We start from the raw sequence: 13,019 nt of genomic DNA on the forward strand, positions 1-13,019 counted from the left end.
CAGCAAGCAATAATCGAAGTCAAGAACAGTCCGAAGGTCAGAAACACCGAAAAAATCACCAGAAAAAATGCTAACGAATGGAGCTCAACAGCGAAGTTCCTCCTCAAGCGGCGGCAAGAAGAGAACTGAGGGAAGGGGCTGTTGCTCGCCCACTGAGTCATGTGATCGTTCAAGCGGGAATGGTTGCTGTGTCACGTGAGCAACAGCCCCTATGGAGCTCTAGAAAGCATTGAAGAATTCTCCGTCGGCTGGCCTGCACATGCGCAGTCCCCATGTGGGGCTGCACAGAAGAACGAAGATTAATAATAACATACTTTGTAAACTGCTCTGAGTGGGCATTAAGTTGTCCTGAAGGGCGATATATAAATTGAACGTTATTATTATTATTATTATATAATGAGAGCTACAAATGTCAATTGACTTGCACTGGCTCCATTTAAAAACACTGCAGCGCCAAAAAGCTGCAATGAAAATGTGGGATGGAGTTAGAGACTTCCTACAAGAACAGAACAACAGCCCTCAGAGTGAAATGACAGTCCTTGGGACCAGCTAAACTGCTTTGGGCCTGGAATGGGGACAGAATCACTCTTTGAGGGGACAGTCAAGGAGATGTTCTTGGGGAGACAGGAATATTCTTGGACAGGAAAGGACAACAGCAATCCATGAGGGGAGGTTAATCCTGGGGAGAAGGAATACTTGGTGGAACAGAAATCTCCTCAACAGGGTGGCCGCAAGGGAAGCCTCCCCCACCCTTGGGGAAAGCAGTTAAAATTCCCCTTGCATACCTCCAAAATGCTAGCTAGTTGGAAAAATCTTCATTTAACATGGTTGGAAAGAATTAATTTGATTAAAGGTATTATCCTCCCTAAAATACTCTTCTTGCTTAGAGCTGTGCCAATAAGAATCAAATTTAAAACCTTAGATATCTGGCAAAAACTAGTAAATTCCTTTATTTGGGAAGGGAAAAAACTGAGACTTAGGCATCATGTTATGCGTAACCCTATTTCAACAGGGGGCCTAGGGGTACCCGATATAAAACTTTACTATGATGCAACACATTTAACTTATTTAAGTCTTATGTTAGATAACTTTCAGTCAGACTGGAAGAAAATAGAAAAATCATACACGACTCCCAAAAATCTTTCTGAAACCATTTGGAATAAAGCTTCAGAACGCCTGCATCTTATTAAAAAAAAACATTTTTACAGGCTACTTTGGAGGTGTGGGACAGGCACAGATTTCGCTTAGCCCCAGGTATCTCCCCTTTATCTTGTTTTATGGGTCAGGAATGGTTTAAACTAGCTATAGCCCAAGATTCCTATACTGTCTGGAAATCAGGCAATTTAACCAGACTAATAGACATATCAAATAAGGGGCTCATGCTGTCAAAACAGCAACTGGAATCTAAAATTGATAATAAACTTCCTTGGTTTCAATATTTTCAAGTTAGTCATTTATTCAATCAGCATAATTTGAAAGAATCTCTAAATCGTAACTTAACAGACTGAAAATTTTCTTTTGCCATCCAGGAATAATTACAAGGGTCTTCTGTCCAAATTGTACAAAATTTTACTTGCATGCCCTAAACCCAAATCATTTTCTTATCAAACGGCTTGGGCAAAGGACTGTAATTTCAAATTTTCGGAGGCTCACTGGTCTAAAATTTGGTCCTCATCAATTATCAAGTCACGGTCCATCAATATCAGAACTCAGTCACTAAAAACTCAGTCACTAGGTGGTACATTACACCCCAGAAGCTTAGCTACTGTAATAAAAACATTTCCCCCTTATGTTGGAAGCAATGTGGCAAAATTGGCTCCTTTCTTCACTGCTGGTGGGAATGCAAAGTTATCAAAGCTTTTTGGATAGAGGTAGTAAACAGAATAAAATTGATTACTGGGTATGAAGTTCCTCTAAAGCCTGAGTTAATTTTATTAAACCTCTGGTTGGATAAGGATCTACCATCTGCTCCTAGAGAGCATATAGCGTCTCTACTTTCATTGGCTAAAACTACAATAGCATCCATGTGGAAGAACCCAGCAGCACCTAACATCTCAGCTTGGCATGACAGATTATGGGATTTATTTTTTATGGAAAAAATTTCATACAATCTTAAATTAATGGATTTGCCAGACCTACAATCAAACTTCTTGGAAGACTGGGTACCAATTATAGACTATTTGACTTCTAGTGGAACAAAGTCAAAACTTGCTTGCTCTTTGGACCTCTTTACTCTTTAAGAAATATTTGCTATTGTGGACAAGTGGATACATCCAATGTGCCATCCATTATAATTATCATCTGTATTGAGTAACCTATTTGAAATGTTATTTATGTGGTTTTTTGTTGTTTGTGGTTAAAAACTTTAAAAAACTCTTTCAAAAACAACTTTTTTAAAAAAAAAATCCCCTTGCATATGTGTGTGTTCGCACGGGAGGTGGGCCACTGCCTTGACCCATCAAGACAGTTATCCCGAGTCTGGCAGTGGCACAGAGACTGAGGAGGGGGTCAGAGCCCTGACCCACCACCCTGGCACCTTCCCACTCGAGACAGGTGCTCTAAAGAAGAGCCCTCAGCTGAGGAATCCACTAGGCTTGGCCTCCGAGGCTGGCGCTGCCGCAGAGACTGGGATGGGGTCACAACCCACTAGGCTTGGAACCCACTAGGTTTGGCCCCTAAGCCTGGCAGCGGCCCAGAGACTAGGGTGGGGTCAGAGCCCTAACCCACCACCTAGGCACCTTCCCAGCTGGGACAGGTGCTCTAAATAAGAACGAGACTGTTAATCAGTCTAATATATAACAGAATCTCCAGCACAAGATCCAAATACTTCCCTTTCTGACTGAAAATCCAGCAGCAGTCCCTCCCTCCCTAACGGCCTGCTGGAAAGTGAAACCACTCGCCTGAGAGCTGGGTGTTATATACTCCTTGTTCTCATAGAGCAGAATGGGAGCTCTCTGGTTGGCAGCCAGAGCTGCCTATCAAGCTTTGGAGGGCTAACATTTATGTTCCCAGGGCTACAGAAGGTCTGCAGACGTCTTTCTCACGCATTGCCTAGGGAATAGATTAACTGGTGCCAGGCAATCTGGAATCACAAACCAAAATATGAACCATATGAATAGCCCTAAAAATCATAGTGGTTCGTCAAAATGCGCCCTGACGAACTGCTGGTTCACAGACCACAAACCAGCCCAGTTTGTGATGAACGGTTCGTGCCCATCTCTACACACAACAACTTTAAAACAGGCTTTAAAATGCTTACCTCTTTGGCTCTCTGTACAGCATCACTTGGTGGATTCCTGATTTGTGGTGAAGATTTTGTGTTAATTTTATCATAAAGCTGGAAGGAAAAAAATAAACCATCCTTTAATGCATTATTATTAACATTTATCAGCTTCCTGTTTTGCAAAATGTAGAATATCTCTGAAATATTTTACCAGTATACTTTATACATTATATACATGGGCAGTTTATCAACTGAAAGTTTTACTAAAATTACCCTATGGGATGAAAAAACTCAAAGTAGCATAAAATAAGACATTTAATTCCAAGTTTAGAAAAAAATGATATAGAAATAAAAAAAAAACTTTCTGTAAATCCTAACATCAAGGACATAACATTCCTTTACTCCAGCAAGTGTGGTCTGCATGTCAGTATGTTTTCCATAGATATGTAAGTTAATACAATAGAATTCGAGTCCAGTGGCACATTAGAGATCCATACCCCTGTGTTCTGGATAACTAAACACAGTATGTTTAGCAGTCAATCACATTCACCACAAAATTCATGGTATCCTTAATTTTTGTTGGCAGAGTGCCTTACATAGCGAGAGCCATGCATTACTGCTTAAGTGTAAATAAAACTTTATTTAGGAATATACATACTTCAATAGTGAAGAAAAGAGAGAGACAGTGTCTAATTATCTAGCTAACAGAGAGAGAGAAACTGAGATGAAGAGGATATTGCCCTCAGAGTACCAATCAAGAGAGTAGACAAGGAAGTGATGCTAAAAGAAAGAGAGGTGCTGTCCTGACCAATCTTGGCTGTGCCCTGATGGGTCTTCTTCTCTTTATCTTTGTACACTCACCATTGCTGGTTTTAACACCCCTTCTCAAGGTCTAGAGTATAAAGTCTACAAGATTAATCTTCCTTAAACTTTCAAACTTTTCTCCTGCAAGTGGTTTGGCGAGAACATCTGCAATCATTGCTGCTGTAAGACAATACTGTAACTCAACAAACCCTTCTTCTTGCATGTTTCTTACTATGTGATGCTTTATGTCTACGTGCTTAGACCTTGATTTGATCTTTTCTGTCTTTGCAAGTTTTATGCATCCTTGATTGTCTTCAAAGACTTGTATGGGTCTTGGTTCATCTATCCCGAAGTCTTCCATTAGTTGTATCATCCACTTGAATTCTTGACATGCTTCTGCTGGTGATATACATTCAGCTTCAGTAGATGCTGCTGCTACAAGTTTTTGTTTTCTATGTGCCCAACTGATTGCTCCTCCGCCATAGAAGAACATCTGTCGACTGGTGAACTTTTTATCTGTAGTGTCTTCTGCCCACTAGTCTGGAATTATCACTTGCTGGTAACTTTCTAGTCTCTTGACTACATTGCAGTCATTTACATTTGGTGATGTGCTTTTCCCCGCACAGTATTCACACTGCTGCTGCAATGTCAGACTGTGTCACCGTACTTATGTATAGTAGTTTTCTAACGGCTTCTCTGTACATTTTGATGTTCCATAGAGGTTCACCGTTTTCATCTTGTTTCAGGAAGCTTGTTTCCATAGGTGTGCTTCCTGGTCTGCCTTCCTTCATGTTCATGTAGTCCAGGAAGTCTAGAATTTTCTGCTTCTGGTTGAGAAGATAGTTCCCATCTTCTTCTGGCTCTATTTGTATTCTAAGAGAGTAACTGATGTCTCCCAGCTGTTTTACTTCTACTTCTTGACTTAGGTGTTGAACTATTTCATCACAGTCCTTCCTGTCTTCATAGCAAAAAAACAAGTTATCTTCATAAATCTGTATGTCCATTTGTTGTTTCTGTTTCTTGAATACAGGCAGCATTCTGCCCTGCCTTGTATGAATCCTTCCTTGATAAGCATTTGGTTCAGTTTCTGATTCCATGCCCTTGCATCCTGTTTCAGCCCATAAATGCTCTTTTAAAATTTACATACGAGTTGTTTGTCTTTGAATTGTTCAAATCTTGGTGGCTAATCCATATAAATATCTTCTTTCAGCTCTCCATGTAGAAAAGCAGTCTTCATGTCCAGATGTTCCACATGCATCTTCCTTGCTGCTGCTATGTTTAGAAGTGTTCTTATTGGTGTGTCTCACCACTAGTGTAAAGGTTTCATCGTAGTCTTCTTCACATGCCCTTTAGTAAATAAGCTTTGAACCTTTGAATTTCCCCTTCTGCATCATGCTTAGTCTTGAAGATCCATTTGCATCCTACTGCTCGTTTTCCTGGTGGTAGTTCTGTAAGTGTCCATGTCTCTTTTTTGATTAGAGATTCAATTTCTTCTTCTGCAGCTTTTCCCCATTTTTCTTCTCTTGCTGGCATTCTTTCTATATCTTCCCAGCTAGAAGGTTCTGGTACAACTTCTGTTCTTGTCAAATAGAAAAGTTTTCTCAGTAGTATTCCTTAGTTTGGTCCAATTGAATGTCTTATACTTTGTTCTGGATCCCCTTCTTCTTGTTTAGGCTCTGAGGGTGCATCATGTGTGTCAGCTAACATGCTCAACTCTACTGTTTCTGTTTGTTGTTCTTTATTTCTTCTGATCAGAGAGAAGGGGGAGGGGAATGGGAGTCCACCCCGAGCAAGAAGCCTTGCACTGAGGGTGCTGCGGGTGGGAATGGAATGTCCAGGCAAGCTACCCTGCAGGATGTTGTCCCCTTGGGCTCAGTGACAGTGCTGAGCAAGAGTCAGGGGGAGGGCTCAGGAGGCGTGCACTCGCGTGGTGGCGGAGGCGATTGCCCTGGATGGACTCCCTTTGTCTATCATGGATAGTGTGGGCTTTTAGAGGCTGTTGCAACATTTTGCCCCCTGGTTCACAATGCTGTCATGGTGGACCATTGGCTGATGAATTTTGCCTGCCCTCTACCACCGTGTGTGAGAGATGGTATATAAGGAGCTGTCGGGTGCCAAAGGGCGAACTGTGTACTTAACAGCGATATGTGGAGTGGCTGTCATCACGGCTACTTGGCCCTCACTGTCCACTGGTGGCAACCAGAGGACCTCCACTGCCCTAGGGAAAGGCTAGGGCCTCGGAGTGAGGTGCTACCCTTGACGCCGGGCTAGAGTGGTTCTTCTCCAGGCATGGGAGATGGATGAGGATCACATGGGGAAGAATATTGCCACCGCAATCAAGGCAGGACTGAGAGACTGGTTGTTCGGGGGTGATTTTGTCCATGGCATCATGGTCACCGATGCAGGAAGTAACATGCTGGCTGCCCTGAGAGAGGCATCCCTCGATGGCCTTGTCTGCCTGGCACATAAGCTGCACCTAATCATGACGGATGCTCTTGGGCTAGGTAGCAAGGTCAAGGCCAGCTGGGATGAGGGAATGTTGTCCATGCATGCCTTGTTGGACAGCTGCCGGCCTCTGACTTCTCACTTCTCCCGCAGTGTGAAGTCTTTGCGCGAGCTGCTCCAGAGGCAGGGGGAGGGGGACGATTCCAAGCACCACCTCTACCAGGACAATGCACACCCGCTGGAACTCCACCTACGACATGGTTAGTTGTTTGGTGGAGCAAAAAAACCTGGTACAGGACATAATGTCGTCACCGACCATTATGCTGGAGGGAAAGGAGGTCAGCATCAGCTCTATGGACTGGTTAGCTCTCTCCCAGATGGTCCGTGTCCTGAAGCCATTAAGGACACCACCAAGCTCCTCTGTTCCTACCAGTTCAGCCTGGGACAGGTCATCCCCGATCCACGGGCTGGACCGGGTGCTGGCCCAACAGCTAGAGCATGAGGATGCTCTTCCCCCCAGGGTCAGGGACTTGGTCAGGAGGTTGCAGGCTGGCATGCCTACCTGCTTGCATCCTCTCTGTCAGGAGCAGCCGTACAGACTAGCATGCATGTGTGACCCCCGTAATAGGGCAGCATCATCCTGCGGAATGGCCAGCTGCAGGAAAGGAAGAAGGACCTGTGCATAGTGGTGTGCAGGTTTCCAGGAACTAAAAGCAGGATGAAGGGTTGTGGGTGCAGAGGGGGGGGATAGAGGAGGAGGAGGAGGCGGTAAATCAGCCAGGCGTCCCCAGCCATGAGAGCCCTCCCAAAAGGGATTCATCACAATTCTGGTCCTCGGTGGTGAGCTGGGTGGTTGACAGCAGCAGGGCTGAGGGCTCGGCGGGGGCAATGGTGCAAGAGTACCTTGCCAAGCCTATTGAGCCCCCCAACACCAACTCCCTGGAGTATTGGGCACGAAAATCTGCCATCTGGCTGGACCTCTCAATTGGGGCCACTAATATCCTCTCCTGCCTTCCCACCAGTGTCCAGAGCAAGTGGGTATTCTTCCACCTGGGAGACCTCCTCCATCTCTGCAGCGCACGTCTGCATCCGGACCTGATGGATATGTTGTCCTTTATTAAGGTCAACCTCCCCCTGCTTGGCTACCCCTCCCTGGACCTGAACTTATCTGGGCTCTAAGCCACCCCAGGCTGCCCACCTGCCGCCAGGCTCTGGGACAAATCTTATTGGGCACCTGCACTGAGGGCTCAGTTGCTCACTCTTTGTTTTCTTTAATCCTTAACTCTGGTTTGGTGCACCTTTCCCTCCTGGGAAAGTGTCTGTGTGCTGTTTGGGGGCTGCCCACCTGCCGCCAGGTTCTGGGACAAATCTTATTGGGCACCTGCACTGAGGGCTCAGTTGCTCACTCTTTGTTTTCTTTAATCCTTAACTCTGGTTTGGTGCACCTTTCCCTCCTGGGAAAGTGTCTGTGTGCTGTTTGGGGGCTGCCCACCTGCCGCCAGGCTCTGGGACAAATCTTATTGGGCACCTGCACTGAGGGCTCAGTTGCTCACTCTTTGTTTTCTTTAATCCTTAACTCTAGTTTGGTGCACCTTTCCCTCCTGGGAAGGTGTCTGTGTGCTGTTTGGGGGCTCTCCCTCATCTTGGAGACACTGCCTGGCTCTGGGGCAAAGCTGAGTGGGCACCTCCGCTGTGGGGTCACAGAACCACCTTTTGTTTTCTTTCCTCCTTACGCTTATTTTGGGCACCTTTCCCTCCTGGGAATGTGTCTGTGTGCCCTTTGGGGGCTCTCCTCCCTCACCCATCTTGGGGACACTGACTGGCTCTGGAGCAAAGCTGAGTGGGCACCTCTGGTGGGGGCTCACAGGACTGTTATTCTTTCTTGGAGCACCTGTCCTGAATTGGAAGGGGTTTGTGGGTTACATGCCTGCTGTGTCAAAAGTTAAGTCGTATACCGTCAGACTCTAGACCACCCACACGTCCTCATGGATGAAGGCCTTGTCAGTCTGTCTGTAGCCATGGCAAATATCTTCTCATGGGGGGGAGGGTGGGTCTCAATTGTGTGCTGTGGAAGGTATTGCAGTGCGCTGCTCTGTGATGGCAGCCATGTTCTCTCGGTTGGATGGGGGGCTTACAATGTTTCAATTGTGTGCTGTGGAAGGTACTGCAGTGCACTGCTCTGCAACGGTGGCCATGTTCTCTCAGTTGGAAATCTTTAGTAAAAGGCGACAGTCCCCCTAAGAATGGGAATAAGAGTAACCTCCTCCCAAAGAGGGGGAGGTATCTGTCCATCTACTTGTGTTCAGTCCAGGTCCCAGGGTGGGAGAGATGGCCCCTCGGGAGTGGGACTTAGAATACCCTTCCCCCAAAGAGGGGGAGGTGTCCGTTGGTGCTGCCACATCCAGCAGATGGGTTCTGTTGGCAGCCGAATCTCCTCAGCACGAGGGACTGGCATCACTTTCTGCCCTCGTTGCTTCCCCACAGAATTGAGGCCCCTCTAAGAGTGGGACTTAGAATAACCTCCCCCCAGAGAGGAGGAGGCACTCATTCGCTCGCGTTCAGTGCAGTACCCAGGGTGGGGGAGACACCCCACCGGGAGTGGGAATTAGAATAACCTCCCCGCAACCTCCATCTGTTCAGTGCTGCCACGTCCAACAGGTTGTGCAAAATAGAAAAGAGTCTACTAGCACCTTGAGCTTTTGAGAATCACAGTTCCCTTTGTCAGATGGTTAGTCTTAAAGGTGCTACTGGACTCTTTTCTATTTGGCGACTAACACAGCTAATTCCTCTGGATCTCCCCCCAAAGAGGGGGAGGCATCCATCCCTGCTGCCATGTCCAGCGGGTGGCTTTTGCAGATGAGAGGCAGGCAAGGGTCTTATTTAGTGCATCCTGTCCTGCCTGGGTGAGTGTGGAGGGCATCTGCTGGCACCGCCATGTCCATGGGTGGTTTTGTTGTTCACTGTTCCTCAGCATGGGAAGCAAGCACCTCAGCACGAGGAGTGGGCACTTATCCACTTCATTGCTTCGCTGTCCCCAATGGGACCCGGGGGAGAGCATCCGCAGGTGCTGCCACATCCGCAGGTGGGTGGTTTCAGCAGCCACCGCTTCTCAACTCAAGGGGCGGGCATCAATCCACTGCATTACTCTGCTATCCCCATCCAGGGAACTTGGTCTTACCCTCCCCAACCATAAGGAGTGGGACCACAGACAAAACCCATTAGTTGGACACGGTGGCCACCTGTTGGGGCACAAGGGGGTGCTGTGGGCCACCCCCCACCCGCTGAGGCCGTGGCACCCTGGGGGACGGAGTGGAGGTGGTCCAGACTGTAGACTGCCTCCTGGGCCTGCAAGAAGGGGGCGGCCACTGACAAAATTCATCTTAAAGAAGTGGTGGGTGCCTGGTGGGGCACATCTCAGGATGAATGCGAGTTTGACATCTCTGGGTATGAAGGGGGCCATTGAAGTGCCCTAGGTTCTGACGAATCACAAAACTAATTAATCGTATCATGAAACAGGTCAATTTCATGGAAGTTCGTGTTTCGTGATTCGTAGAATGCGATAATTCGAAAAACAGGGTTAACATACCTGTAACTTATGTTCATCGAGTTCTTCTGTGCTGACACACATGGGACTGCGCAGGCGCAGGCCAGCCGCCGGAGAATTTTCTAGAGCTTCCATGGCTCCGAAGGGGCCGTTTGTCGCGCGCCTCAGCGACCGTTTTCCCGCCCAAACGGTCACGTGATCCTCCAGCGACCAACGGCCCCTTCCCTCAGTTCTCCCTTGCCGCCGCTTGACCAACACACTTCAGCCGTAACACCTTAAAAACACCAATATCCGTTACAGCCACCACAGTATTGTGCATTGGAGTTCACAGCGGGGTAGGAGGGAGGGTTGTGTGTCAGCACAGAAGAACTCGATGAACATAAGTTACAGGTATGTTAACCCTGTTTTCATCTTCGTTCTTCTGTGCCTCCACACATGGGAGTGTACCAAGCTTCACACAATAAGGAAGGCGGGGGTGAAGTCCAACACAATTTTATTGAACAAACAAGATCAAAAATAAATAGATATGCGTATATACATCTATGTAAAAAACTGTGTAAGGACACATAAATATTCAATATTTACATATATACACACCCCCAGGTACATATATACACACTTTCACTCAAGGGTACCCAGCAGGTACGCCAAGAAAGCCATTCCAAACTCCCTCAGGAAAAAAGGGAGTGTAAGACAGCCTTGGCCACAGATACATCCTGCTCCGCATTGACATCAACGGCGTAGTGCCTGACAAAGGTGTCTGCAGAGGACCATGTGGCTGCTTTACAAATGTTAACCAGGGGCACCCCCCTGAGGAGTGCCGAAGAGGATGCTTGGGACCGCGTGGAGTGGGCTCTGACATGAAGCGGGCAAGCCACCCCTGCCAGGGAATAGGCCTTGCTAATGGCCGTCACAATCCACCTAGACAGGGTCTGTGAGGAAGCCCTGTTACCCTTGTCCTTGGCCCCAAAACATACAAACAGGTGAGGACTGGCGCGGAATCCCTTCGTCCTATCCAGGTAATAGGCTAGGGCCCTCTTCAAGTCTAGGGTATGGAGGGCCTTTTCCCCTTTAGAGGAGGGTTGAGGAAAGAATGCAGGCAGTGAGATAAACTGCGAGAGGTGGAAGGCGGACACCACCTTGGGCAGGAACTGAAGGCAGGGACGCAGGACCACCTTGTTGGGATGAAACACAAGAAAGGGAGGGTCAGACCGCAGTGCAGACAGCTCACTGACCCTTCTGGCCGACGTGACGGCCACCAAGAATGCTACCTTGTAGGATAGCATATCCAAGGGGCATGTAGCCATAGGTTCAAATGGAGGCAACATGAGATGTGAGAGCACCAAGGACAGTGACCACCGAGGCACTGGCGCAGACACAGGTGGGTAAAGATTGTACATGCCCTTAAGGAACTGGCGGGATTGCGAGTGAGAAAACACCGTAGCACCCTCAATTCGGGTGTGAGCAGCTGATATCGCTGCCAAGTGTACCTTGAGGGAGGACACCTTCAAGCCCAGGCCACGCAAGTGGCACAAATACTCGAACACAACCCCCAAGGGACTGCTCTCGGGCACCACTCCTCTGGCAAGTGCCCAGAGCTCAAACCTGCGCCACTTGGCCGCATAAGCGCGCCTAGTGGATGGCCGACGAGCATTCAGGAGGACCCTCTGTACCTCGTCAGTAAAGCCTACAGGGGAGGAACGATCCGCCAAGCCGTTAGGTGCAGCTTCCTGGGATCGTGGTGGACTAGGCTCCCGTTTAGGAGAAGGTCTTGCCGAGGGGGCAGACTGACATATGTCCGTTGGGACAGCCGCAGGAGCTTCGGGAACCAAACCTGCCGTGGCCAGAAGGGGGCCACTAGGATGCAGTCTGTCCCGTCCTCCTCTATCTTGCACAGGACCCTGGGAATCAAGGGGAATGGAGGAAACATGTAGTGCAAGCCCTGCGTCCACGTAAACTGGAAGGCATCCCCAATAGAGAGGGGGTCGCTCCCTGCCCTGGAACAGAACGTGTGGGCCTTGGTGGTTGCCGCAGTGGCGAACACGTCTATCACTGGATGACCCCACATCCAGAAGATCGGCCCAACGCACTCTACGTTCAGCTCCCACTCGTGGTCCAGTAAAGGGACCCTGCTGAGGGCATCTGCCCGGGCATTGTCTGACCCAGCCACGTGTATAGCACGGAGCGACACGCCGTTCTTGATAGCCCACTGCCAAGTGAGTGTGGCTTCCCGGCACAGGGCCATGGACACTGTGCCCCCCTGCTGATTCACGTAGTACATGGCAGTCGTGTTGTCCGTCTGCACCAACACCTGACGATTTCTCAGCAGTGCTGTAAGAGACACAAGTGCGAAACGAATGGCCCTTAGTTCAAGCACATTAATATGGAGGGTCTTTTCCCTTTCAGACCAGACATCCTGCACAGACACATCACCACAGTAAGCCCCCCATCCCAACAGAGAGGCATCAGTGGTAACCGTGATGTCATGGTGCTGATACCCAAAGGGGGTCCCTTTAAACAAGTTGTCATCAGACATCCACCAGTCCAAGGAGGAGAGGATGACCCTCGGGATAGAGAACTTGAGGGATGGAGGGTGCAGCAGAGCATCATACCTCCGCACAAACCAGTTCTGGAGAGGGCGCATACGCAGCCTAGCAAAAGGCACCACAGAGGTGGCCGCTGCCATATGCCCTAGTAAGCACTGGATAGCGCGCACAGACTGGAACCGGTTCCTTTTAAACATGGACACTAGACCCCTTAGGGTCCGAGCCCTCTCCAAAGGGAGCAGGGCCTTACCCTCCACAGAGTCTAACAGTGCGCCAATGTAGGACACCTTGCAGCTGGGCACCAGCTTGGATTTTTCCAAGTTCACCAGGAGCCCCAGGCGTTGGCAAGTGCTAAGTACCAAGCCAATGTCCTGCACCAGCCTAGACTCCGATTCAGCCACGATGAGCCAGTCATCGAGGTACGGAAAGATGGTACAGCCCTCTTCCCGCAGGAAGG

General features: G+C 48.4%; 1 protein-coding gene across 4 annotated transcripts in view; it reads right to left on the reverse strand.

Annotated features, from left to right (window-relative positions):
* The window catches only part of CASK (calcium/calmodulin dependent serine protein kinase), a 361,240-nt gene that overhangs the window by 95,660 nt on the left and 252,561 nt on the right, over positions 1-13,019 (reverse strand). For all 4 annotated transcript variants that reach the window (XM_054974058.1, XM_054974057.1, XM_054974056.1 and 1 more), the window contains exon 12: positions 3,260-3,337. In XM_054974058.1, coding sequence (XP_054830033.1) covers positions 3,260-3,337 — 78 coding nt within the window. The remainder of the gene's footprint in view (positions 1-3,259; positions 3,338-13,019) is intronic.

Source organism: Eublepharis macularius, chromosome 3, assembly GCF_028583425.1.
Source record: "Eublepharis macularius isolate TG4126 chromosome 3, MPM_Emac_v1.0, whole genome shotgun sequence".
NCBI lineage: Eukaryota > Metazoa > Chordata > Lepidosauria > Squamata > Eublepharidae > Eublepharis > Eublepharis macularius.